Source organism: Myotis daubentonii, chromosome 17, assembly GCF_963259705.1.
Source record: "Myotis daubentonii chromosome 17, mMyoDau2.1, whole genome shotgun sequence".
Lineage (NCBI taxonomy): Eukaryota > Metazoa > Chordata > Mammalia > Chiroptera > Vespertilionidae > Myotis > Myotis daubentonii.
In genome coordinates, this window is record NC_081856.1 from 53,453,898 (window position 1) to 53,479,764 (window position 25,867).

General features: G+C 69.9%; 2 protein-coding genes across 4 annotated transcripts in view; both read left to right on the plus strand.

Moving 5' to 3' along the window:
* The window catches only part of DENND3 (DENN domain containing 3), a 210,458-nt gene that overhangs the window by 118,311 nt on the left and 66,280 nt on the right, over positions 1–25,867 (plus strand). The gene's annotated exons all lie outside the window — the stretch shown is intronic.
* On the plus strand, positions 15,589–24,875 carry PTP4A3 (protein tyrosine phosphatase 4A3). Of its 3 annotated transcripts, none has more exons than XM_059672482.1 (6): positions 15,589–15,856; positions 18,198–19,067; positions 21,539–21,679; positions 22,590–22,720; positions 23,253–23,327; positions 24,103–24,875. In XM_059672482.1, the coding sequence occupies exons 2-6, from the start codon at positions 18,963–18,965 to the stop codon at positions 24,218–24,220; spliced, it is 570 nt and encodes a 189-aa protein (XP_059528465.1). In that variant the 5' UTR covers positions 15,589–15,856; positions 18,198–18,962; the 3' UTR covers positions 24,221–24,875. The 3 variants fall into 3 exon arrangements, with proteins under 3 accessions (XP_059528465.1, XP_059528468.1, XP_059528467.1); XM_059672485.1 differs by having other exon boundaries at positions 15,598–15,856; positions 21,539–21,631; XM_059672484.1 differs by lacking the exon at positions 15,589–15,856 and adding an exon at positions 17,807–17,950.

A 25,867-nucleotide genomic window follows, 5' to 3' on the forward strand; every position in this document is an offset into this window, starting at 1 on the left:
GGGGGGCTGTCCGAGGGGGGCTGTCCGAGGGGGGCTGTCCGAGGGGGGCTGTGCGAGGGGGGCTGTCCCAGGGGGGCTGTCTCGGGGGGGGCTGTCCGAGGGGGGCTGTCTCGGGGGGGGCTGTCCCAGGGGGGCTGTCTCGGGGGGGGGCTGTCCGAGGGGGGCTGTCCCAGGGGGGCTGTCTCGGGGGGGGCTGTCCGAGGGGGGCTGTCTGGGGGGGGCTGTGCGAGGGGGGCTGTCTGGGGGGGCTGTGCGAGGGGGGCTGTCCGAGGGGGGCTGTCCCAGGGGGGCTGTCTCGGGGGGGGCTGTCCGAGGGGGGCTGTCCGAGGGGGGCTGTCCCAGGGGGGCTGTCTCGGGGGGGGCTGTCCGAGGGGGGCTGTCTGGGGGGGGCTGTGCGAGGGGGGCTGTCTGGGGGGGCTGTGCGAGGGGGGCTGTCCGAGGGGGGCTGTCCGAGGGGGGCTGTCCGAGGGGGGCTGTCCCAGGGGGGCTGTCCGAGGGGGGCTGTCCGAGGGGGGCTGTCCCAGGGGGGCTGTGCGAGGGGGGCTGTCCGAGGGGGGCTGTGCGAGGGGGGCTGTCCCAGGGGGGCTGTGCGAGGGGGGCTGTCCGAGGGGGGCTGTCCGAGGGGGGCTGTCTGGGGGGGCTGTGCGAGGGGGGCTGTCCGAGGGGGGCTGTCCGAGGGGGGCTGTGCGAGGGGGGCTGTCCCAGGGGGGCTGTGCGAGGGGGGCTGTCCGAGGGGGGCTGTGCGAGGGGGGCTGTCCCAGGGGGGCTGTGCGAGGGGGGCTGTCCGAGGGGGGCTGTCCGAGGGGGGCTGTCCCAGGGGGGCTGTCCCAGGGGGGCTGTCCGAGGGGGGCTGTCCGAGGGGGGCTGTCCGAGGGGGGCTGTGCGAGGGGGGCTGTGCGAGGGGGGCTGTGCGAGGGGGGCTGTCCCAGGGGGGCTGTGCGAGGGGGGCTGTCCGAGGGGGGCTGTCCGAGGGGGGCTGTCCCAGGGGGGCTGTCCCAGGGGGGCTGTCCGAGGGGGGCTGTCCGAGGGGGGCTGTCCGAGGGGGGCTGTGCGAGGGGGGCTGTCCGAGGGGGGCTGTCCGAGGGGGGCTGTCCCAGGGGGGCTGTGCGAGGGGGGCTGTGCGAGGGGGGCTGTCCGAGGGGGGCTGTGCGAGGGGGGCTGTCCGAGGGGGGCTGTGCGAGGGGGGCTGTCCCAGGGGGGCTGTGCGAGGGGGGCTGTCCGAGGGGGGCTGTGCGAGGGGGGCTGTCCCAGGGGGGCTGTGCGAGGGGGGCTGTCCCAGGGGGGCTGTCCCAGGGGGGCTGTCCGAGGGGGGCTGTGCGAGGGGGGCTGTGCGAGGGGGGCTGTCCGAGGGGGGCTGTGCGAGGGGGGCTGTCCGAGGGGGGCTGTCCGAGGGGGGCTGTCCCAGGGGGGCTGTCCCAGGGGGGCTGTCCGAGGGGGGCTGTGCGAGGGGGGCTGTGCGAGGGGGGCTGTCCCAGGGGGGCTGTGCGAGGGGGGCTGTCCGAGGGGGGCTGTCCCAGGGGGGCTGTGCGAGGGGGGCTGTCCCAGGGGGGCTGTCTCGGGGGGGGCTGTCCGAGGGGGGCTGTCTGGGGGGGGCTGTGCGAGGGGGGCTGTCCGAGGGGGGCTGTCCGAGGGGGGCTGTCCGGGGGGGCTCCCTGGCTCCAGTCTGCAGCCCCCAGGGCAGCCCAGCAGGAGCGCTCAGGACGCTCAGAACCACGGCTGGTGTGGAGCAGCCAGCAGGCTTAGGGGACCCTGCCCCTCGGGAGCCCCCTCAGATGGTCCCTGAAGCTCCCAGGCCCACCATCGGCCTCAGGACGCTGGGCTGGAGGACAGTGGCCCTTCGAGGGAAGACCCTCCGCCCCCGGGAGCCGAGCCCACCCTGCAGCTGCCGGTCTTCCGGGCAGAGCCCCTGAGGCCCCCCTGCCCTGCCCTCCCCACTGACTGGGGGGGGGGGGCTGCGCCCCCGTGGACACCGTGTACGTGTGTGTATGTGTGTGTATGTGTGCGTGCGCGTGCGCGTGCACGTGTGTGTGTGCGCGTGTGCACATGTGTGCGTGTGCGTGCACATGTGTGCGTGTGCACATGTGTGCGTGTGCGTGTGTGTGCACATGTGTGTGTGTGCACATGTGTGTGTGTGTGTGTGTGTGTGTGTGTGTGTGTGTGTGTGTGTGTAGCCTGCTCTGGGCTGCTCGGCCCGGGGAAGCCAGCCCACCGCCCCTCAGAGCTGCCCGCCGGACAGTGAGACCTGGCAGCTCCCTGCCCGGGGGGCCCTCCCTGTGGCCCCGGCCACGGCACCCTCAGGGGAGCCCGAGCCCGCACTCCCCGCAAAGCCGCTGGGACCCCGAGAGGGAGGACAGGTGGTTACTCCAATTTCAACACTAAGTTGTTGTTTTTAAATATTTTTATTGATTTCAGGGAGGAAGGGAGAGGGAGAGGGAGACAGAAACATCAGCGATGGAAGAGGATCATGGACGGGCTGCCCCCTGCGCGCCCCGCACTGGGGATGGAGCCCGCAGCCGGGCCGGTGCCTGGCGGGACGGGAACCGGGAGCTCCTCCCGCGTTCACAGTGGACGCTCCCCCTGAGCCACGCGGCGGCCTGAGTCTGAGGAGGCGGCTTCACACACTATGGCCCCACTTGACAGATGGGGAAACTGAGGCGGGGAGCAGTTCAAGTGCAGCCCAGCGTCGGGGGCTCAAAAGCTGCTGTTGGCGCTACCCCCCGCTGCCCAAGGCTGGTTCTTGCCTGGCCAGGGCCCCTCCTCTGTGGCCCCGCCCCTTCCGGGCCAGGCTGCTGGCCTGCGGGCTGCTTTCTGGAAATCCACTCAGCTCCCACCTGTCCTTGTCCTCAGAGCTGGTCTGCTGATCCCGCTTCCCCGCAGATCCGCCTGCCGGATCCTCCTCCGACCCACCTCCCGCCTGCCCGACCCAGCCCGGGCCTGCTCCCAGCCCTGCTCCTGGGATGGTGGGCAGTGCAGGGGCAGGTGGGCGGGAGGGGGGCAGTGCAGGGGCAGGTGGGCGGGAGGGGGGCAGTGCAGGGGCAGGTGGGCGGGGAGGGGGGCAGTGCAGGGGCAGGTGGGCGGGGAGGGGGGCAGTGCAGGGGCAGGTGGGCGGGATGGGGGCAGTGCAGGGGCAGGTGGGCGGGAGGGGGCAGTGCAGGGGCAGGTGGGCGGGGAGGGGGTCAGTGCAGGGGCAGGTGGGCGGGGAGGGGGGCAGTGCAGGCCAGGTGGGCGGGATGGGGGCAGTGCAGGGGCAGGTGGGCGGGAGGGGGCAGTGCAGGGGCAGGTGGGCGGGGAGGGGGTCAGTGCAGGGGCAGGTGGGCGGGGAGGGGGGCAGTGCAGGGGCAGGTGGGCGGGGAGGGGGTCAGTGCAGGGGCAGGTGGGCGGGGAGGGGGCAGTGCAGGCCAGGTGGGCGGGAAGGACTGGGGATTCAGGCCTGTGCTCTGACTCCACCTCTCCCTGCTCAGCCTCCCCCGCCGTCTGCCTTCTCTGAGGGCCGGGATTCCTCTCAGCTCCCTTCCTGCCACCATCCTCTCAGCAGTGGTGCGGCTCTGGCCTCCCAGCCCCGGGTTCGAATCCCAGCTCTGCCGGGACTGAGCTTCACGTTCCCAATCTGCAGATGGGGGTGCGGCCCTCCCTGCAGGGCGGGTAGCCTGAGGCCAGGGGATGAACTGAGGACGGTCCCCACCCTGATGCCAGGAACGTGAGGGTGACAGACACCCCGTCTGCTGTCCTCACGGCGGCTGGGAGCGCAGGAGAAACGCCACCATTCGGCCCTGAGCCCGCTGCTCCGGCCGGCGCCCGCCCCCACGGCCTGGGGGTCGGGCCACCGCCTTTCTGATGTGTCCGGACTGAGCCTGGCTGAGCCCGGGAGGGGCCACCCTTGGGAGACAGGACCCTGGAAGGTCCATGGGGCCGAGTGGGAAGGGGCGGCCGGGCGGTGGCCAGCAGGGGGCACCCTCGTGCCCTGTGCTCAGGAGCTGCCGGCAGCCTGAGAAGTGGGGGGGCCGGCCCGGAGGGTGGGTTCTGGGTCCCACTCTCCGGCTGGGAGGCCTGGGGTGGGTCGCTGTTCTGCACCAGCAAGCCAGGGCCCGGATCCGCCCGAGGGCTGCCCACTGGGCAGCACCCCGGATGCTCTTTGTGGTGCGCACAGGTGCCCTGGGGGGTTCTGGGGTCCCCGAGGGAGCGCCGTTGCTGGTGGCTGTGGGAGGTCTGAGCCCCCAGACTGCAGGATGCTGTGGTTCCACTCCAGGACCCGGATTCTGGGGGACGCGGCGGCAGGGGCTGCAGAGTGTTCTAGAACAGGGTGGTGGGATGGAGCAGCGCCCAAAGGGGTCCAACTTCCCCGGGGAGGCCCTAGAAGCGGGGCATCGGGAGGTAGGCTCCCGGGGCCCAGGGGTGGGGGTCTCGGGCGCTCGGTGGGGGCTGACGTGTAGGAGCAGGGCTCTGGCCGCGGACGCAGGAACAGCTGTGGGCCCCCAGCTCCCCTAGGGGCTGCCCGGCCACGCTGACTGGGTGGCAGGCTCTCCTCTGTCTCAGTTTTCCCTTCTGCAGAAGGGGCCTTGACCTGCTCGCCAGATCCCCCCCCCCCGCCCCCATCCTGGGAGCTGCAGGAGCTGTTCCCACGCCCTGGCTAGCTGGGACCCCGCGCTGGGCTGGCGCAGATGCAGGGGGCGGGCTGGCGGGCAGGCGGCCCTGCCCCGTCCGCTTCCCATGGGACCGGCCGCTCTCCTGGCTCTGGGGCCCCTCTTGTGACTCAGGCTTCCTGGAAAGGCACAGAGGCCGGAGGGTGCAGAGGGCTCCCCGTGGCTGGGGTGGTCCACCGTCACCCCGTGGCACACGCAGGGGGCTTCACCTGCCCGGCCACGCCGCCCGCCCCTCGGTGCCCGGCCCCGGGCCCTCCGCGCTCCCTCCCTGGTCCGGCTCTGCCAAAGCAAACATTTCCCTCCTTCACCTCCCAGGGGGCAGCTGCCGAGTGTCCTCTGGGCTTCCCTTCTCTCTGGCCGCTGCCCACGGGCCCATCTGCTGGGAATTGCCATCTGGAGCTCAGGGGGTGCCCGGGGGGTGCCCGAGGTCCTCCACAATGACCCACTGTCCCCTCCGCATGGCCCTGGCCTGCCCGGCCTCTCGGGGGGACCCTGGGCCCGCCCCCGTCCTTCCTGAGCCTCAGTGTTCTCGCCTGTAGAATGGGAGCTCGGACGGACCGCGGGCCTCACAGCAGCCTGGGTGGCGGAGTCAGGACCAAGCCGGTGGCCTTGGTGGTTAAGCGCAGCCGCCTGAGCCCCGCGGCCCGCTTCCTTCCGCTGCTGCGTCCGCCCCGTGCGAGCAGGCCTGGGCCCTAGTGCCTCAGTTTCCCTCTCTGCCAGGTTGTCAGTGACAGGCCCGGGACTTCAGGTGGGGGAGGGACAGCATTGGATCAGTGCTGCTGGGGTCCTAACCCCAGAGTCCGTGGCGTCCCCAGGAATTCTCACTGCCGTGCGCCAGGGCTCTGGGGGTGTCCGCGAGCGGGAGTGCAGATGCCCGCACAGGCTGGGGGTGGGAGGCGGAGACCCCTGCAGAGAGGCAGGGAGGGAAGTGGGCTGGGTGAAGGCAGGGGCAGCAGTGCCCTGGGCAGCCCTGTGTTGGCGGGCTGTGCCCTCCCTCACAGAGGGGGCCAGAGAGGAGCCCCCAGGTGGGTGTGGGGTGGGGGAGCCGACCTCCCCGCACAGCCACCGAGACCCTCTGCTCTCTGGCCTTGGTTTCCCTACCCATGAAATGGGCGGAGAGGGGCTGCCTCGCTGGTGTGGTGACAGGCTGGCTGGCGAGGATAGGAGAGCCTGGTGGGAAACTGTGCCTCAGTTTACCCCTCTGTCAGTGAGGGTGTGGAGCCCTTTTCTGGGGATGTTAGGGGGCCCGGACGCGTGGGAGGGCCCTGCAGATGGACGGGGGCTGCAGCCTCCCCCGCCCCCGTGGGTGGGGCTGTTCCCACGCGCCCTGCAGGGCAGGGAGGGAAGCCATCTGGAGGCCTTGCCCCCCCTCCCCCACCTCCTGGCAGGCAGCCACCGGAAGGGCTGTCCCCAGGGGCCTCAGGCCTGTGAGGACAGAGGACAGCCAGCGGCCGGGGGTCCCTGGTGGAGTGTTGGGGGCAGGGAATGAGCACAGAGTGGGCAGAGCTGGGCGCTCCGGGCCCACGTGGCTGGAGCATAGATTGAACTGCTCAGTGTGCCCATCTGTCCGTCCACCCGTCAGCTCCCCCGTCCACACACAAGCCCCAGGAGAGGTCCAGCGGGGACCTGGCCCCCGGAGTCACCGTTCTGGCCACGGATGAGGCCCCTGCACCCCGAGCCCCAGCAGTTAGAGGGATGTTAGGGGGGTGGGGTGTGTGTGTGGGGCGGGGGGCCTGGATGGGTTCAGCCCCCCCCCACACCTTCCACCCCTCCCCCACCCCCCTGCCGGGTCAGGGCCTGGGCTTCCACCCCTGGGAGGTGCCCAGCTGCCCCGATGCCCACTGACCGCCCCGAGTGTGGCCGGCTGGGCCTGGGACGTTCCCACAGACACTGCCAGCTGGGCCCCCGGCTAGGGAGGACGCTGACCCCTGTGGGGCCCTGTGCCCGCCCAGGCCTCTGTCCTTTAGACAGACCCGGGGGGGCCAGACAGCCCTGCCCGGCCGGCACGGGGAGGCCAAGGAGCAGCTCCAGCCGTCCCGTCCCCTCCCCTCCCTCCCCTCCCCTCCCCCCTTCCTCGGAAGCCTCTGGCTCAGGGTCCTGATGGGCAGAGCCCGCCCTGAGAGCTGCTGGGGTTTCGGGGCCAGCGCGAGTCTCCCCACCCCCGGGAGGAAGTGAGCGTGAGAACCAGGGCTTGGGGCAGATCTGGGATCCCGGAGATGCTGCCGGGAGGCGTGTCCCTCGGCCGGCCTGGGCCACAGTGCGTGTTCCGGGGCCAGCGGTGGGCGGAGGACAGGCGACCGCGGGCGTGTCCCGGGAGGGTCGCTGGCCATTCCCAAGCATACACTGTGTGTCCATCACGACCCAGCTTCGCAGCTGCCCTCGGGGTGTGGGGTCCCCTTTGCAGGGGCCTGGCCACCTCCCAAGGCAGAGCCAGGCTGACCGCAGGTCTGAGCGGAGCCGGCCTGACCCGCTGGGCCGAGTGCGCCTGTGAGGAGGTACCAGGTGGACCAGGACAGGCAAGAGAGGGAGGGGGCCTTTTCATTTTCTTAAAATACATTTTTATTGATGTCAGAGAGGAAGCGAGAGATAGAAACATCAATGAGGAGAGAGAGTCATTGATCAGCTGCCTCCTGCACGCCCCACACTGGGGATGGAACCCAAAACCCGGCATGTGCTCTGACCGTGACCTCCTGGTTCATAGGTCGACGCTCAAGCACTGAGCCACGCCGGCCGGGTGCAGGGGGAGTTCTTTGGCCGCATACCTGATGCCCTCAGTCCCCGAGGGTGAAAGGCAAGGAGACCTGAGTGACTCGAGCGTCCATCAGCCAAAGAACAGGCAGCCAAAGGTGGTTCCTCCACCGTGGACTATTACGCAGCCAGGAAAAAGGTAATGTTCTGACGCTGCCACCAGGCGACGGCCCCGGACGGCATGCTGCTGCGAGGCGGAAGCCAGCCACGGGAGACCACGCCACGTGTGGCTACACTGGCGTGAAATGTCCAGAACAGGGGATCCTCGGGGGCAGAAAGTGGCTGCGTGGTTGACGGGTTGGAGGAGGGGGCGGGGAGCTGACTGCTAGCAGATGTGGGGTTCCTTTCCCTGGTGCTGGGAATGTTCTGGAATTAGAGGTGGTGCCAATGACAAAACCCCGAACGGACTGAAAATGCACCGAAGTGTACACTTCAAAACAGTTAAGATGGCGCATGTCACGTGCTGTGAATTTTCACTCAATTTGCAAACGTGAGGAGCCCTCCCCTGCCCCCACAATCTGGCTTGAGCAGGCTCTGGGTTAAAGTCTGCGAAATAGGATTACCCGCCCTGCCCTGGGCTCCCAGCGCGGGGACTTTCTTAGAGCGCAGAGGGCGCGGCTGGCGCTGGCGGGGTGCGGGGCGCAGGGCGCCTCCTTCTGCCCCAGCAGGTGCCTCATCGGAGGTGAGTACTGCAGAGTGAGGTGGAGGCTTAGGGACTGGCCCTCGCCTCCCCCCATGGGTGTGGCCTGTTTCCCAGTCTGTGGGGATCTGTCCCGGGTCCCCCCCTACGGTGGCGGGTGAGTTTTACATGGTGTGGGGCTGGGCCTGGCTCTGAGCCTCCGGTCCGTGCCCCTGAGGGGCTCACAGAGTCGCCCAGGGGCCGAGGGGGTGCTGTGGGCACAGCTTGGCCGCCGCTGAAGTGAGTCCCTCGCCTGTCCCGTCCCCACCCTCTTCTTCAAGGGGCGTGGGTCCGAGAGCAAAGGGCAGCCGTGAGGTCCCCCAGCAGGACCTGGGCACCTGGGGTGGCTGCGGCCCCCATGCTGTGCGTCCTGGGGACAGCACCCGCCTCTCTGGGCCTCAGCCGCCCCTTTTGCACTGGCTCTTTGGGGGCACTGGGTGGGGGGGTCTGCATCTCGCTGCCAGACCAACCCAGAAATAGCCGTGACCTTCCGCGCCCGCTTGGCAGCCCGGCCGAGGCCGCGCTCGCTGGCCGGGCCTCTGCCGCCAGGTCAGAGCCCTTTCCCGCGGCTCCCGCAGGCTCCGCTGACGTGCGTCCACCTGGCCCTTGGCCAGCGGCCCTGGCCACCTCCAGGATACCGCTCCCCCTTCCTGCTGCCCCCCCCCCCCGGCCTTGTGCTCCAGCCGGGCAGGGGGGCGGGATTTCGGGGAACAGAGCTGGGTGAGGGGCCGCCTGGAGCCCTGACATCTGGGGGTGTTGCTGGGGCTCACCCTCCCCTTCCAGGGCTGTTTTAAGGAGAAAAATGCAGAGAAGGTGCCACCCCCTGGGTCCGGATCCTGGCCCCGCCCCCAGCTGTGAGGCCTGAGGCAAGTCATGACTACAGAGCCCGGGCCTCAAAAATGGGGCGACTGTGCCTTCCGGGGCTGCGCTGGGGATGGATGTGGGGTCCTCACGCCCCCTCCTCCCCCTTCACAGGACTGGACACGGGCCCACGGAAGGGACATTGGTGGGATGCACGAGGCACTGTGGGCTGGGCAGGGGCTGAGCGTGGACTCAGAGCTGTGGGCAGCCCACGCTCCGGCCAGGCCGCAGGCTCCTCTCCTGCGATGGCCAAGTGCGCCGGACTCCCGCTCTGGCCAGGCTTCTGGGGGTCGGCGGGGGGGTGAGCAGGAGGGTTACCCACAAGGTCCCGGGGCGCCCTGCTGACCAGGCACTAAGTCTGAGGACAGGCCAGCTTGCTCCTCTCCCGAGTGGGCACCGGGTGGCTGGGTGGGCACGGGCATCGCTGCCTGAGGTGCTGGGTGAGGTCCGACCCTGCTGCCAGGTGGGGCGTGGCCGGAGGGCCTGCAGGGTGACACCCTTCCCCTGCTCAGGGCCCTGTCCCTGTGCCTCCGCTGCCCTCGGTAGAGAGAGGCTGGGGTCCAAGGCCTGGTCCACGCAGGTGGGAGCAGCGGGTCCAGTGAGCTCCCAGGCCTTGCTGCAGAGCCGGCTTCACTGGGGACCACCCATCGCGTGTGCACCCAGCCCCCGCCCTCCGGACCATGCACCCCCATGGGCACCTGAGGGCTGGCACCTGTGGGTGCAGGTCCTGCAGGCAAGGAGGGGTGGGCAGCCTCCTCCTGGCCAGCGAGAGGGACTGTCGGGCCACAGGGACCCTCTGTGAGGCCCCGGCCCCGGGCCCAGTGCGCGGGCACCCAGTCTGGGGCCTGGTTGGTGCCCTGGGGCCCCTTTGCCTGAGGAGGGTCCTATGTGCCTCACAGGAGGTGGGTGATGCCTGGTGAGCCAGAGGGGCCTGAGCTTTCGGGGGACGGGATTGGGGTCTCCTCATTCTTGGGCAGCTGAGTGTGTGTGTGTGTGTGGGGGGGGGGCCGGGGGAGGGGCTTTCAAGTGCCTCTGAGGAGCCAGTAGCTCCAAGTGGGTCCCGAAACTCCATGTCCCGTGGCACGCCACACCCGTTCCGGGCACGGCCTTCGGGGCCTTGGAGAAGTGGTGCGGGTGCCAGGAGCCGGTGCCAGCCGCCAGGGCCAGGAGGAGAGCCTGGGACTGTGGGCACAGGGTTAACGCCAAGGCCAGGGTGGCCTTTAGGAGGTCAGTTCCTCCGTCTGGAATCCTGGGGACACGGAACTCCCGGTCCGACGCCCATGTTCCAGAATAACGGGGGGCTGTAAGCTGCCCCCAACACCCGAGACAGCTGGCCTAGGGACTGGGGGCTCCGCAGCAGGGCAGCTGGGGGCGGGCCACCGCGGGCCGACAGAACAGTGCCCCCAGCCGCCCGGGGTCAGCCCGGGGGGTGTGCAAGTGCAGGTGTGGGCTGTGGGTGTGAGGCCTAGGACCCCACCTGGAAGGAGGCCGAGGCTTTGGGACCAGGGATGGATGCGGCCACTCCAGGCTGGGCTGGGCCAGGAGGGGCAGGATGGGCCCAGGGGCCGTGGGAGGCTCTGGCCGGCGGCTCAGCCCTCTGGGGACCCAGGCGGGGCCCCTGGGCTCAGGAAGGTGGGCAGCCCATCTGGGAGGCGAACATCAAGGGCTGGGCGGGGCCCGGCAGTGTGAGGCCAGAGCTCACCCTGTCCGGTCCGACGTCCGGCTGGTGGTGGCTCCTGGGTGCAGGAGGGCAGGGGCCCCAGGGCACGGGGGGGTGCGGCCTGGTGGCACCAGGCTGTGGTGGGCATCTCTGTGTACACATGTCGGGCCGTGTCCACAGGGACTCCCGAGCGTGCGGGGAGGTGGCCGTGGGCACTGGGAGTCCTGTCGAGCCGCTGACTGTCCTGTCCGCTGTGGACGGTGACCCTCAGGGTGTGTCTCCACCTAGGGGCTGCTCACAGGGGGCTGGACACAGCCCTGCCCTTCAGGGGCGCCGATGGGGGGGGTAGGGGGAGGTCCGGGTGCACGAGGTGAGCCCCTCCTCCAGCTACTGCCCCCATAGCTCCCCTGGGGGCAGGCACAGCATGGACTCCTTGGTGGCCTCCCTCTGCCCCCCCAAATATCACTCTACGGGGCTGGACTGGCCTGGGATCCCCCCACACCCCATCCAGAGTCAAGGGAGAGGGCCTCACCCTCCCGGAGGTCACCATGACCTGGCCGGCATCCTGGGGGGGAGGGGCCGCTGACCGTGGCCTGGGAGGCAGGAACAGCCCCTCCCCCACGGTGGGGTTCCCACTTCCTCCGAGCCCAGCACTGGCCTGGGTGGGACGGGCTAAGTCCCCCCGGCTGACCTCACCCTCCTTCCTCGGGAGGAAGTGGCTGATCCAGGATGGTTGATGCCTCGGGCTCAGGGCGCTTGGGAAACTGGGCTGCCACCTGGACCAGAGACCCTTCGGTCCCCGGGGCGGGCGGGGGCGGACGGGGGGCTAGGTTGAGGGGGACTGTTTCTGGGGGGCAGGTGGGTGTGCTGGAGTGAGCCTGCCCAGCAAGGAGAGGGCCCCCTTCCCAGCCCACAGCAGGTGGGGACAGGACAGGGCCCTGGGGAGAGCTTAGGCGGCCCCTCCCCCCAGCTGCAAGCCTGGGCCTTGGTGCCTGGACTCCCCTCCCTCCTGGCTCTGTGCCTGCACCTCCTGCCCCTCCTGCCCCTCCAGCTCTGGCTCCTGCAGTTACAGGGCCCTGGGGACTACCCTGCCCCCGGAGGGCCCCAGAGCCGGGCCCCATGGGGGAGGGGCTGTCCTCCCTCCTCCTGGGACCAGGGTGCTCCCTGAGACCTCAGACCTGTGTTCCAGCCGCCCCTGTCCAGCCGCTGGCCGCCCTCGGGGGCGGGAGCCACAGGCTGGGCGGCGGGAACCTCCTGGGGCTGCCCCTGCCAGCGCCCCAGGCTCCCGGCCGATTCGGGGCGGGCGGGGGTCTGGGCCTTGACGCGGGAGGGCGGGCAGTTGGGCAGGGATAAAACCAGGCTGGGGGCGCGGCCACCGAGGGACTCCAGGACCTGGGACTCCGGTGAGTGGCCGGGGGGCTTCCGGCAGGCTCAGGGGGCCCTGGATGGGGGGGCCAGGGTGTGGGAGGGGGGGTGGCTGGAGGCCCGGGGCGGGGGGTGGCTGGAGGCCCGGGGCGGATTTCATGAGCAGCAGGGCTGGGACCTTTCGGAGCCCGGGGGGGTCCCTCAGGCAGACGGGGTGAGGGGTCACCTGGGGAGAAGCCCCTCGCAGAGCTCAGGCTGGGCCACGTGCCCCCAGCCTCCCCGCGGTGGTCCCGGCCTCATGGGACAGGAAGTGGTCACAGGGCAGGGGGACCGGCCTGGCTTTCGGCCATGGTTGTGCGGCCCCGGGTGCGCGTCCTCTTTGTTGAATGCGAGCGGTCACGGTGAAGGGGCAGCGGGTCACGTCGGGAGTGGAATCAGGGCTTGGGAATGATGGCTCGGGACAGCGGCCTGCGCGGGGCTGGCCCAGGTCACCCCGTGATCATGTGTCCTCGGCGGTGCTGGGGGGCAGGAGCTGCTGCCACACGTGGTCCACGCTGGCATGGCCACTAGTCGAGATGGATTCGGCCACACCCTCTCCTGCTCCAGTGTCAACCTTTGACCCATTCAGCAACCTCTGGGGCCATGTTACCTGCCCCCCCCCCCCCAATCACGGAGCCTCAGGGACAGAGACACCCCCCCCCCCATAAGTGACGGAGCTTCTAATCCCTTTGATCCAACAACCTTCAGGCTCCGGCACAAAGCAGGTCACCCGCGCAGGTCGCTGTGGAGCCGGCGGCTTAGACGGCACCAGCTGTCAGCGGGTTCAACTGCCCCGAGGGTCCCGAAGTACCCAGGCAGGAGGCCGCGCCCTGCTCCGGCCGTGCCCCCGCCTGCCTGCGGAGGTGGCAAGCCCAGCTCTCGTGGTGGGAGCCATGGCCGGCCCAGCAGTGCTGGTGGCTGAGCACATGAGGGTGGCTGCGGCGGGCAGGCGCATGGTGGGCCGGTCAGCACCATGGCTCTCGGCAGCACAGAAGCCCCGTGGGTGCGAGGGTGACCATGCGGGGCTGTGGGTCGGCTGCAAGCTCCCGGAGGGTCTTCTCCACCTCGAGATCCAGGTGGGTAGAACGGGTGCCAGGCCCCGTGGAAACGGAAGCCGGCTTCCTACAGCTCTGCCTCCAGGCCACCAGGGTGCCGGGACCAGCGGGAGCTGCCACCGCCTCGGGAAGTGGCTCTCCTCGCTGGCAGCGTCTCCGTGTGCAGAGGAGGCCACGGGCCCCAGAGAGGGCCAGCGCTGGCCCTGGGTCAGAGCGGGCAGGCAAGCCCTGATGGTGCAGTTCTGGGCCTCAGGAGCAGCTTGTCTCCCCCCCCCCCCCAGCCACCTCCTCCAGGAAGCCTTTCTGGATTGCCTGATCCTCCGACTCTGCCTCTGCAGTGCCTGCCTGCGGAGCTGGTTCTGCTGGGAAGCCCCTCCTGCAGGTCCCTCTCCGGCAGGGAGCTCTCAGGAGGCCCCGGAGGGAGGGGCGGATAACGGGGAGTTGCCCAAGGCGGAAGGCGCTGCCAAGGAGTAGCGAGCAAGCTGGGGGTGCGCGCTGGGGATTAGATGGCGTCGGTGACCTTTGAGGTTCCTCTGGACCTTGGGGCTGAGATCCCGTGATGGGCCCTGGACAGCTCCCAGATCTGGACCTCTGCCCGGAACGTTGGGTCATTTGTGCACAACAAGTGGGGGGCCCTCCTGATGCCAAGCTCTGCGCGGTGGCGGGGGGGGGGGGGCGGGCAGGGTGGAGTTGACAACCTCTAGGTCCGGCCTTCCCTGGGGCAGGGACTCTCCCCTCCGAAGGGCATGTGGCTGGAGGGAGAGGGGACAGGACGGGCGTGGGAGGGAAGGAGGCAGCAGCCATTGGTCAAGGAGGTGGGATGGGCCCTGGGTGGGGGAGTGGGAGGGCTCTGGGAAGGTTTCCTGGGGGCCCGGGTGGGGGGGTCGGTGAGGGCTCGGACTGCCCAGGCCTCCCCTTCAGGCCCCCTAGCAGCGTGTGGACTGGGCTGGCTCTGGGAGGGTGCCAGGAACGGCTCCTGCCCGATAAAAATAGATTTCTCTGAAGGGCTTGGGGCTGTGCCAGGAGAGCAGGTGCCCCCCAGGCCTGGCCGGGATGGGTGCCCCTGGCGAGGGGGGATAGGGTTGTGGGGGCCCAGGTTTGCAGCCCGAGCAGCAGGGTGGGTGCCGTGTCCTGGGTGCAGGATCCCTGAGCTCGAGGGGACAGTCACCTGGACGAGGGAGGAAGAGGCTGGGGGTGGGGGGGCGTTTGCCCAGAGGCCACGGCTGGGATGAGCGAACCCCAGCCCAGCTGTGGTCCTGCTTCCGGCTGTGTGAGGGGCAGGTGCCTGGAGCTCTCTGAGCTGCTGCGTTAGCCACAATATGGCGACAGCCTAGGTCGCGGCGTGCAGTGTCGGCACCGCTCCTGGGTCGCCCTCAGCGACAGCGCCGGGGGAGCCCTGTGGGACGCTGAGTGTCCCAAGCTGTCTCAGGGGGTTGCTGCTGGAGGCGGGGCGAGGAGCCCTGGAGGGGGTGCCGGCCAGGGGCCCCTCGGAGTTGACTGCTGATTGCACGGGCCGGGCGGGCTGTCGGGGCGCTGGGCTTGGAGCAGGCTTTCCAGCGAGGCCTCCCGGGACCCGTGGGCTGGGGCCTTCCCTCCTGCCCGCCCCCCACACCCCCACCCCGCCTGAGGGCCTCTGGGCTGGCAGGGCGGGGACCAGCACGCTGTCACTCCACTCTTGGGGCTCCTGATCCCAGGAGCATTTGCGTGTGGGAGGTTCGCCAGGACCCTGCGGACAGTTTTGCCTGGGAAAATCCTGGAGGGCCTCCTGGGGAGGGGGCGTCTTGACTGAGCCCTGGAGGACAGCTCATGTGGGGACAGCACCCGGCCCAGCCTTCCTGGGGGGCCTGTGCGTGGCTCCCAGCACCTCCTTTCCTGCTGCACACTGGGGGCAGGGAGGAGAGCGACAGCGCCCACCCCTCCACGGAGGTTCGGGGAGGGACAGTGGTGTGGAGCACACAGTAGGGGCGCAGGCCGGGGGGGCCTGAGCAGGAGGCGGGGCCTCATCCTGGGGTGCCAGCCTGGTTACCCTCTGGGGCCAGGGGCACCTCCTTTGCATTTTCAGCGTTGGCCTGTGCAGCCCGGCCGGGTGGCTCAGGGGTTGGGCATCGACCTATGACCCAGGAGGTCACGGCTGGCTTCCCGGTCAGGGCACAGGCCCGGGTGGGGGGCTCCATCCCCAGTGTGGGGCGTGCAGGAGGCGGCCGATCCATGATCCTCTCTCATCATGGATGCTTCTCTCTCTCCCTCTCTGACATCAATAAAAATATATTTAAAACAACAACAAATAAACAAGAAAACGTTGGCCTGTGCTGAGGGCCCCCCCCCGGAACTCCCCCTCCCCGCCAGCCCGGATTCCCTGAGGCCCCGGGACTGCGGGTCTCCTCTCTGCGTCCCGGGCCGGGGCCCTAGGGTCCTGGGCGCAGGGGAGGCGGGGTGGGGGTGGGGGGGAGGCTGCGGGCCCGCCCCGCCCCGCGGTCAGCGCCCTCCCTCTGCCCTTGCGTTTCCCCTTCCTCCCGGCGCTTCCTCTGCGCTCGGCCCTCCGCCGCCCCTTTGTTTGCGGCGCGGCGGCCGCGGTTATATTTAGGCGGCAGGTGTGGGCGCCACAACAGGCCGGGTCGCCAGCCGGTCACCGGCCTCCCGCCCACGTGATGCCCGGGCGCCATAAATAGCCGGGCGCGCGGGCCGGCGGAGTCTCCGGGGAGCCAGCGCCCTGCCTTCCCGGTCTCCGCGCCCCGTCCGGCCCCCCGGCCCCGGTCCGGCCCGGCCCGTGCGGATGGAGGCGGCGGCGGCGGGACGCCTGCGCGCTCGGGTGAGCGGGGCGCGGGGCCTGGCGGGGGGCGTGCCGGGAGGACCCCAGCCCCGCCCTGGGGAGGTGGCCGCCCCCCTCGGAACCGGCCTCCACGCGCCCCGCCCCGGGAGCGCGCCCCGCGGGACGGGCAGCCCCCACGCGAGCCCCCTGGCCCAGCCCTGCCCGCGGGCCTCTCCGGGGGCGCCCCTGTGCCCTAGTCCTATCGCCGCCCCCAGATCCCATGGGCTCTGGGGCCAGAGGGCTGGGCCCTCTCGGCCACCCTGGGGTCCTAACCCGCGCTCATCCTCATCCGCTGAGAACCCGGGAGGCAGGAGCCGGACCTCGGGTCCCACCTCCGTGAACTGGGCTGGGAGTTGCGCTTGTCGCCTGGACTTGAGCTGGAGAACGCCGCGGGGGAGCCTTGCTGGGAGGTCCTCTGTCCCGCCCTGGTCTCTGCAGGCGGGAGCTGAGGGGCCTCCCCAGCAGGCCTCCAGAGACGGCCGTTCTAGACGGGGGTGGGGGGTGGCAGGGAGGGGATGGGCTCCTGGGGAAGGGGGTGGGCCTGGGGGTGGGGGCTGGTGGACTTGGTCTGCCCTGTGGGGATCCTGCTCCCAGACCTGGGGAGGAGGTGTGGTTCGGAGGAGGCCCCTCCCTGGGGGTGGCCACAGGCCTGTTGAGCCCGGGGCAGCCCTGTTGGCTCCCGCGGGGGGTGGGGGGGTGGGGGTGGGGCGGCTGGGAGCCTGGGAGCCCCAGACCCCGCAGAGACAATTGGGGGTGTGGCAAGAACCCAAGCCAGGTGGTGACCTTGGTCCAACCTCTGCCCCAGACCCCCTGGCCCTGGCCAGTTTAACCTCTGACCCCACTGACAAGTGGCAACTTCAGGCTCAAGTGGGCAGGAGTGTGGGGCGGCTCTAGGCCCCTCCATGCCCAGTGGCCCTTGGCCCTGAGGACTTGCCCGGGGTCCTGAGCTGGCCAGCTGCTGTCGCCCACAGGGTTCCCAGGTGCCCGGCCACGGTGGGCAGGGAGGTGGCCATCGGCCCCTCAGAGAAGGGCCTGGAGGCCGGTGGCTTCCTTGGGCCCTTCTCCATTCTGGTAAACACCCATGTACGTGCACACACACGCACACGCACGCACAGGGGACCTCCGCTGCCCCAGGAGGCACAGGTGTTTTTTCGCTGGTGTTCGGGCGTCCACAGCTGTCTCTTCCCGGCTCTGGGATGCAGGCCGGACGGCCGAGCCAGGGCAGGATTCCTCTCTCTGCCTTTCTCCCCCTCCTGGGCCACCACACCCCTGCTTAACCCTCCTGGGGTCCCCACGGGGGGCAGGGTGCAGTGAGGTGTGGCATCCGCCCTGAGCCCGGGAGCGCAGCAGAGCTGGCTGAGAACATCCCACGTCTCAGGCTGGGGGCCCTCCCTGCACCTGGGCCGAGGCTCCAGGGGCCCTGCCCGCCTAGCGGGCAGCTGGAGAAAGGGGTGCAGGGGCGAGGGCAGAGGTAAGAGGTGGTAAGTTGGGGCACGGAGACCAGTGAGCTGGGCGAGTGGCTAGGAGCGTGGGCATGGCGCCCAGGTCACAGCTGGAGGGACCTTAGGGGCATCGTTTGGCCTCTCATGGTGCAGATGGGGAAATCGAGGCCAGTGACATGCCCAAGGCCCTTGGCCCGCATGTGGGGTGTGAGTGGGGGTGCTGCTGTTGCCGGGGCCCAGGCCTGGGGCCTTAGCGCCCGGAAAGGAAGAGACGGGGGGTGGAGGCCCGATGGCGCCCGTGGTCGGGCAGCGTTCCTCCCCGGGGCCCGTCACAGAGTGACCCTGCTCTGGCCGCCTGCGCTGTCACCGCCTGGGCATGTGCCCGAGGGCGGCTCGCTGGCTGCTGTGGGCTGCCCTGGCTCTCTGAGCTCTCAGAGGGCGAGCCCGGCTTGTTTACCCTGTGCCTGGCCAGCCCTGTGGGCACAGCAGCTGGGGTGGAGGCGCTTACGGTGGTTGGTGCCGAGTGGGGCCTCCTTCCCCGCCCTCAAGGGGTCCCAGCGCCCAGCCTCCAGCCTGAGCACCATCCCCTGAACACCGGCCGCACCAGAATCACCTGGCTCAGCAGTGCCACAGCGGATGGGGCCTGTCCTGGGTGTGAGAGGGACCCTGAAATCCCCCTCCCTCCGCGCCTCTCTGCTCCGTCCCTCTCCGCTCCGTCCTGGTGGCTTCCTGTCCCCTCGGGGCCGTGGCTCAGCCCTGACAGGGGCTGTCCTTCCTGTGCTCTCCCATGGGGAAACTGAGGCCCGCACTCCTGTGCAGGGCCCGGGGAAACCTCGCCGGGCTGGGAGGCAGGGGGCCCCGTGACCTCTGCCCTCATTCCTCCTTGCCTCTGTCCCCAGACGTCGCCTGCTGACCAGCCTGGGATCCATGGAGAGGACCGGGAGGGGCAGCTCTGAGCACTGCCGTGCCCAGCATTGCGGCGCCCGCTGCTGAGGGGCCCCGCGCCTCTGGCCCCCACCATTGCCCTCGCCCGCCGATGGCCTCCGCCCGGCCCAGGGCCACCTGAGCCGCCCGCGCCCTGCCAGGACTCGCCGTGCCCCCATGGGGTAACGTGACAGGACTGAGCACCACGCCGCCGCCCGCCTGCCCGCCGCTGCCTGCGACCCCACCCCAAGCAGCCCTTTCGGTTCAGTTCCAGTTTGGCTTCCTCTGGTCCTCGGGGCTTGGGGCCGGCCTTTGAGAGAAGGGGACTGGCCACCCGTCCACCGATGCCGGGACCTCGTCCCCTGCCACAGGCACCGCGCTGGACACGGACAGCACAGCCGGACGCACGCGGGGCTTTTTGACGTTTTCTTTGCCGAGTTTCCGTGGTGATTTCTCTCTCGGCTCTTTTGTAATTCTCCGTCTCTCAGGGGCAGGAGCCTGACGGCCGCTTCCCTTCCGGGGGGGGCTGCGTCTTCTTTTCTTTTTTTAAAGAGTTGAGTTTTGTATTCTAAGTATCCACGCACCGGGCAGCGTCCTGCCCCCTCCCAAGTATTTGCACAATATTTGTGCGGGGTGGGGGGGGCAGGTTTTTAAAGCAATTCCTCTCTCTTGGACAAGCACAGGGATCCGTTCTCGGGTGTGGGGGGCTGGGGGCTCCTCCGTCCGTGTCCCACACCGTCATGGCCCGCATGAACCGGCCGGCCCCCGTGGAGGTGAGCTACAAGAACATGCGGTTCCTCATCACGCACAACCCCACCAACGCCACCCTCAGCACCTTCATCGAGGTGAGTGGCCGGCGGGCAAGGTGCCGGCGAGCCTGGCCACGCTGCCCTCGGCCTCCCGAGAGCGACTTGTCGCTGTCACCCTGGTTACCTGATGCCGCAGGGGGGACTCCCGGGGAGCTCGGGGTGGGGCTGCCGGCGGATCCGCTGGCTCCTGGGGGCCGGCGTGTGGGCAGGTGGACTCCAGCTGCCTGCACCGAGGCCGGTTCAGAAGCAGGGGAGCAGCCCTGTGCCCTTTGCTGGCGTGTGGCCTCTGTAGGGGCTGAGCTGGAAGGAGGGGGGAGGCCCCCAGGTGAGCAGCGGCCCTGAAACAGCCTAGAGTCAGGCAGGTGGGGGAGCGCCCTGGAGGCCCCAGGACGCCCAGGCTCTGGGGAGGCCTCGGTGAGGCCGGCGGGGCTGGGGCTTCCGGCCCTGCTGTCTGTGTGGGGAGCTGGACCGCAGCCCCCGCTGGCCACCAGAGAGTGACCGTGCCCTCGGAGGGTGGCCAGCGACGGGTGTTGGAGCCCCAGCAGGTGTGGCCATGTGTGTCTGCAGAGCCCCCGGCCCTCACGGGGCCTCCCTCCCTCCGGAAAAGCCTGGTGTGGGGCGAGCTCCCTGCTGCGTGCAGGGCCCGGCTGTGCGCTGCCTCTTCCCCCTGCAGCTTGCGCCCGGTCCTCCTCGCACAGGGACCTGGGCCTGAGAGGAGCGTGAGCATCGAATGGGGGGCAGTGGGCGCCCTGGACAGGGGCTGTCTCCTCACCACGGAGGCCCGTGAGATAATAGGACCCGGATGACGGGGCACAGCCCTCAGCCTGTGGTCGGGTCAGCGCTCCACGTGTGACCAGGGTCAGCGCTCCACGTGTGACCAGGGTCAGGGCTCCACGTGTGACCAGGGTCAGGGCTCCACGTGTGACCAGGATCAGCGCTCCACGTGTGACCAGGGTCAGCGCTCCACGTGTGACCAGGATCAGCGCTCCATGTGTGCCCAGGGTCAGGGCTCAGGGTGTGACCAGGGTCAGGGCTCCACGTGTGACCAGGGTCAGGGCTCCACGTGTTACCAGGGTCAGGGCTCAGGGTGTGACCAGGCTCAGGGCTCAGAGTGTGACCAGGGTCAGGGCTCAGGGTGTGGCCAGGGTCAGGGCTCAGGGTGTGACCAGGGTCAGGGCTCAGGGTGTGACCAGGGTCAGGGCTTAGAGTGTGAGCAGGGTCAGGGCTCAGCGTGTGACCAGGGTCAGGGCTCAAGGTGTGACCAGGGTCAGGGCTCAGCATGTGACCAGGGTCAGGGCTCAGGGTGTGACCAGGCTCAGGGCTCAGGGTGTGAACAGGGTCAGGGCTCAGCATGTGACCAGGGTCAGGGCTCAAGGTGTGACCAGGGTCAGGGCTCAGAGTGTGCCCAGGGTCAGGGCTCAAGGTGTGACCAGGGTCAGGGCTCAGCATGTGACCAGGGTCAGGGCTCAGCGTGTGACCAGGGTCAGGGCTCAGGGTGTGACCAGACTCAGGGCTCAGGGCTTAGTGTGAGCCCAGGGTCAAGGGTCAGTCTGTGATGATTGTCAAGGGTCAGTGTGAGACTAGGGCTCCAGGCTTTGACCTGGGTTGGTGGCAGCACCCTCTGCTGCAGGCACAGGGGACCCAGGCGCCCCATGGCCTCCGAGCCCTGTGCCCGTCCTGCTTCTGACTCCTCAGCGGTGTGGGGTCCGGCCCTCGCTGTGCCCAGTGTCCCTGTCGCATGAGCCGGTCCAGCAGCTGATGCCTCACCGCCCCCAAAATAGCTGCCGGAGCAGGTGGGGTGGAGCCGCCCCTGAGGCCGTGGAGGGGACACCTGCCCCCCCCCTCGGGGTATAAATATCCCCGGCTGGGTGTGAACTGCCCTGACCTTTCCCCGGGCTTCCCCGCTGGGGTGCGGGCCCAGCTCCTTCTGCCGCCCTCCCAGCCCGCGCCCATTGCGCCCACTGTGCCCGCTGCGCCCACCTCGGGTGCCCTGCTCCTCCCAGACTCGCAGTCAGTGTGGGGTCTGGGTGTGCCCCTTGACGGGTCCATTCATGCCCCCGGCTGGGAGGGCTGCGCAGAGAGGGGGCATGTGGGGGCCCACGTGTGGGTGGGGCGTCCCGTCCCTGTTGGGGGCCCAGGAGGTTCGCCTGGTCTTCCTGGGCCTTGCGCCGGATGGGAGGAAGCGACAGGAGGAAGCGACAGGCGGGAGGCTGCACCGTGAGCCTGGGCGGGAGCCTCCTGCTGGCGGCCGGGGCGCAGTGGCCAGGGCACCAGGAGAGACTTGCCCCCAGCAAGTCACCAAGCCTGAAAGGCCGCTGGGCTTCACGGTGCACGCGGGCCTTTCTGTCTCACTGAGCGGGGCAGGGGTGTGGGCTGGGGGTGTGTGGGGGGCAGGCATGGCCCTCCCCCGGGGCTCTGGCCTCTGGAGGTGGTGGTGGGGGTTCCACCCCTGAGCCCTGCAGCCCCGCCCAGCTCAGCCCTGCCTCCCCCCCGCCCCCCGCCCCCAGGACCTGAAGAAGTACGGGGCCACCACCGTGGTGCGCGTGTGCGAGGTGACGTACGACAAGGCCCTGCTGGAGAAGGACGGCATCACCGTGGTGGTGAGGCTCGCGGGGTGCTGCTGCCCCGGGGGGGCCTCCCTGTCGGGGGTGAGGCTCGCGGGGTGCTGCTGCCCCGGGGGGGGCCTCCCTGTCGGGGGTGAGGCTCGCGGGGTGCTGCTGCCCCGGGGGGGCTCCCTGTCCGGGGCGGGGCTCGGTCCTGGACGGCGCTGTGGGGCCGGCACCCGGGGTCTCCCTGCGTGCCGCCTGCCCCCCGCCTGGTTGTGCCGGGCTACACATGTGCTAGGACACTTCTCGGGGAGGCCCAGGCCTCGGGCTGTGTGACCTCCATGAGTCACCTCCCCGGCACCCCCTTCCTCCCGCCCCGCAGGGCCTCCCCGCACGGCACCCGCCGCCTGTGTGGGGCCGTCGCTGGGCAGCGGGAGCAGCAGGGAGGCGGGGCGGGCGCACCTGGCGGGCCCTGGGGAGCCCGGCGGGGAGGCCGTGGGGAGGGACCCTTGGGCCGTTTCCTTGGTCCCTGGCCCTGGGGACCCGCGTCCCCGCAGAGGGAGGTGGCTGTGCCGGGGCGGCCCTGGCGTGGCTGGAGGCACAACGGGTGCCCAGCAGGCCCCGCCCAGCTCTGCTGGGGACCCTCCGGTGGTGCTGGCCACGCGGGACCTCTTGGGCGTGGTCACGTGGGAACCTCTGCTCAGCGCTGGGGGGGCAGAAGGATCTGGGGTTCGGGGTCCCAGCGGCCGGGCTGAGTGCCGCCTCTGCCCCTTCCCGGTCTGCGGCCCGGGTCCTCGCTGTACCGCGCGGGGCTTGGAAGCATCGAGGCAGCGCGTGCCCGGGCCTCTTAGCACAGGAGCCCGCGGCCCCTTCTCCCCGCAGCAGAGGACGCGGTCAGACCCGGGCAGCCAGGCAGACGCTTTCCCCGGGCGTTGCCGCGTCTGGAGGGGGGACAGGCTGGCTGGGCCCCGGGCCCCCCCTGGGCAGGCTCCTCAGGCTCCTCCCTCTGCAGGACTGGCCCTTTGACGATGGGGCCCCCCCGCCCGGCAAGGTGGTGGAGGACTGGCTGAGCCTGCTGAAGGCCAAGTTCTGCGACGACCCTGGCAGCTGCGTGGCCGTGCATTGCGTGGCCGGCCTGGGACGGTGAGCGGGGCCAGGAGGGGGCTCGCGTGGACATGGGGACCTCGTGGTCTGACTCGCTCTCGGATGTGGGTGCGGAGCCCACATCACAGATGACCTTTCCAGAGGGTTCCCAGACTGGGCCTCCCGGCTGGCAGGCAGGAAGTCCCTCCTGAAGTCTGACCCCACTCCCTCCTGCTGTGGCGGCAGCTTCGTCCCTGCGCCCCCGAGCTGCCAGGCTCGCCCCTCCGCAGACACAAAGAATCTGCTTTTGGCTAAGACAACCCAGCTTTGCAGAGGGAAGACTGGCCGAGCAAGGTTGACAGCTGAGTATCCAGCTCTTGTCCTCAGCCCAGCACAGAGAGGTTGCCTGGCCCACCCAAGGGCACACAGCAGGGCTGGGACGAAATAGGGTTTAGGCCCAGGTGGTCGCCCTGAGCCTCGAGCCCAGGCAGCCATCAGCCAAGGGCAGCCGTGGGCCATGCGTCTGCAGCAGGCGGCCTGTGGGGGTGGGGGGAGCAGAGGCCTGGGTGACCCGCCCTGTGTCTGTCCCCAGGGCCCCGGTCCTCGTGGCACTGGCGCTCATCGAGAGCGGGATGAAGTATGAAGATGCCATCCAGTTCATCCGACAGTGAGTGGCGGCTGCTGGGTGGGGTGGTTGGTGACAGCTCAGGGGTCCAGGTTTAAGGGGCTCCCCAGTCCCATGCAGCCTCATATTGTGGTTCTAGTGCACCCAGGGCCACGTCCCCTCCCCCTCCTCCTGGGGTAGGAGTAGGGTGAGGGGAGGGGGAGGGGAGGGCCGGGCTGCTCCCACCTCTGGGCTGTGGTCCCTCAGCCCCCTGTGAGTCAGGACAGGCTGGGCCGTGCTGCAGTAACGAGCTGGCTCCTCCCGGCCACTGGGAGCCACACAGGTGTCCCCGCTCATGGGACCTGTCTGGTTGCCAGTCGCTGGGTCACAGGGAAAAGCATGGTGGAGCCTCGCCTGGCTCATGCGTGTCTCTTCCACTCACATGTCATTGGCCAGAGCCAGTCCACGGCCCCGTTTGCGGTCCTGGGCGTAGGGATGGGGGCCACACCCTGCCACTTGGGGTCCCTCCCTCCCGCCCGATGGCAGATCTGAGATTTGTCCACACGCCACCCTTTGGCCCTCAGGAGCCCATGGCCTGGAGTTGGGCTGCTACCTGGGTAGACAGGGGGCCTTGGGAGTGTGGGGACCATGGAGGTAGTGAGGCCGGGGATCGGCTGGGCGGAGGTGACAGCCAGGCGAGTTGAAGGCAGTGGGGTGGCAGCAGGTGACGGGGAGGGTGATCTGGGCGGTGGCCTGGACGCCTGGGCCCGGCACTTCCTGGGGCAGGGCGGGTGGCCGAGCCGGGTCCCACCTGATCCCCACCCTGTCCGTCTCCCAGGAAGCGGCGCGGAGCCATCAACAGCAAGCAGCTCACCTACCTGGAGAAGTACCGGCCCAAGCAGAGGCTGCGGTTCAAAGAGCCGCACGCGCACAGGACCAAATGCTGCGTCATGTAGCTCCGCCTCGGGCCCGGCCCGGGCCGCCCGCCCTGCCCCTCTCTTTCTGGGCCTCAGTGTCTACACCCCCGTGAGGGGCCAGCCTGGTCCAGGGACCCCACGTGGTGACCTGTCCCCCTCCCCCCAGGGCATCGCCCTCATGGTGGGGCTGACGGCGGTCCGCCACCTGGACCACGTGTGGGCCGCGCCCGAGGGCCCCCACACCTCCATCTGGCCTTCCCCCCTCCCCCCTCCCCCCTCTACCCCCCACCCACCCACCAGCCCTGGCACCTGGGCGCGCCTGCCTCCCGGGCCCAGCCCCGCCCGAGCAGGCCTGCTGTCTGTCTGTCTCCCTGTGTCCACCCGGCTGTCTGCCACTTTCCGGATCCATCCTCCCTTTGTCCCGTCTCCATGCTCTGTGTCCCTCTGTCTCCGTGTCCTGTGTCTGTCTCTGAGGCTTGGTCCAGGGCCATGTTCCTGGCCTTCCTGCCATCACCTTCCCGGCTCCCCTCCCGCCTCCCCCTTCTGTGGGGGCAGGTGTACTTTTAAACCACTGGGCTGACCCCTCCTCCGCAGCCCTTGTCCTGAGCTGTTCTCAGCCCCTTGGATTCGTGGGTCTGAGGGTGGTCAGCTGTTCTGGACACTTGAAGGCAATAAAACAGGACCCTGTGCTGTGTGTGTGTGTGTGTGTGTGTGTGTGTGTGTGTGCAGAGTGGGGGCAGGGCCGCCAGGTGGTGGGGTGCCCCAGAGGCCAGTGTCCAGGCTGCACTGCGGTGCCCTCTGGTGGCCATGCTGGGTCCCTGCGCTCCCTAGCTTTCGGCCTGGGGCTCCTGGTTGCCATGTGGATGTTTTGGGGGCTGGAGTTTAGAAGGCGACCCGCGGCCTGGTGTCCGGTGGGTGACTGCCCGGCTCTGCCCACCAGGTGTCCTCATCTCAGACCTAGAGGACCAGAGGGTGCGGGTGATGGTGGCTGGTGGCTCAGGGAGGAGGGGGTGACCGGGCGCCGTGGGGGAGCGGGTCTGAGTGTGCTGGGCCTGCCAAGGGCTGCTCAGCACTCCTGCGTGTGGGTCTTGCAGATGTGGGACCAGGCCTCCCTGGCTGAGGACGAGGTGCCTGGAGGTTGCTGACACAGCTGGGGGAGGGGTTGAGAGCGGGGCTGGCGGGCGGGGGATGGTCTGCCCCAGGACCCTGCTCCCCAGGGACTGTCACTGGCCTTCGGACACCCCCAGAGCTCTTTACTGACCCTTCTCTCCCCGTCGCTGGGACCTGCTGGCTGGCATAGGAGCCCCGGGCCCTGCGTCCAGGCTGCCTCCCACCTGCATCCGCCTTCCCGGCCTCCCCTCGGGGCCCGCCTGATTGGGCCTCCCTCTGCCACACCCTGCACCCTGCACCCACTCTCAGCTCCCAGGCCCTCACTTCTTCCCCTGGGAGGAGGTGGGCCCAGGAAGGTGGGCCCCTGGGGACATGGCGAGGCCCTGGGAGGGACACAGGCCCCCAGGAGCCAGGTGCCCCCACCTGGGCCCATTCTGCTCGGACTCAAAAAGGGGGGCCCTGTGGCTGCACCTCTGGGGGCCCTGGGTGGGGGGCAGACAGGGACTCAGGCCTGGCCTCTCCGCCCCTGGCTTGCTGGGTGCGGCCTGGGCCAGCTCCCCCGCCTGGCTGTGCAGA

Excerpts from the sequence above, each read along its gene's own strand:
- PTP4A3 (XM_059672482.1), top strand. The coding sequence starts at position 18,963 with ATGGCCCGCATGAACCGGCCGGCCCCCGTGGAGGTGAGCTACAAGAAC. Across the intron at positions 19,068-21,538 it reads CCCTCAGCACCTTCATCGAG|GACCTGAAGAAGTACGGGGC; the intron begins GTGAGTGGCCGG and ends CCCCGCCCCCAG. Across the intron at positions 22,721-23,252 it reads TGCGTGGCCGGCCTGGGACG|GGCCCCGGTCCTCGTGGCAC; the intron begins GTGAGCGGGGCC and ends GTCTGTCCCCAG.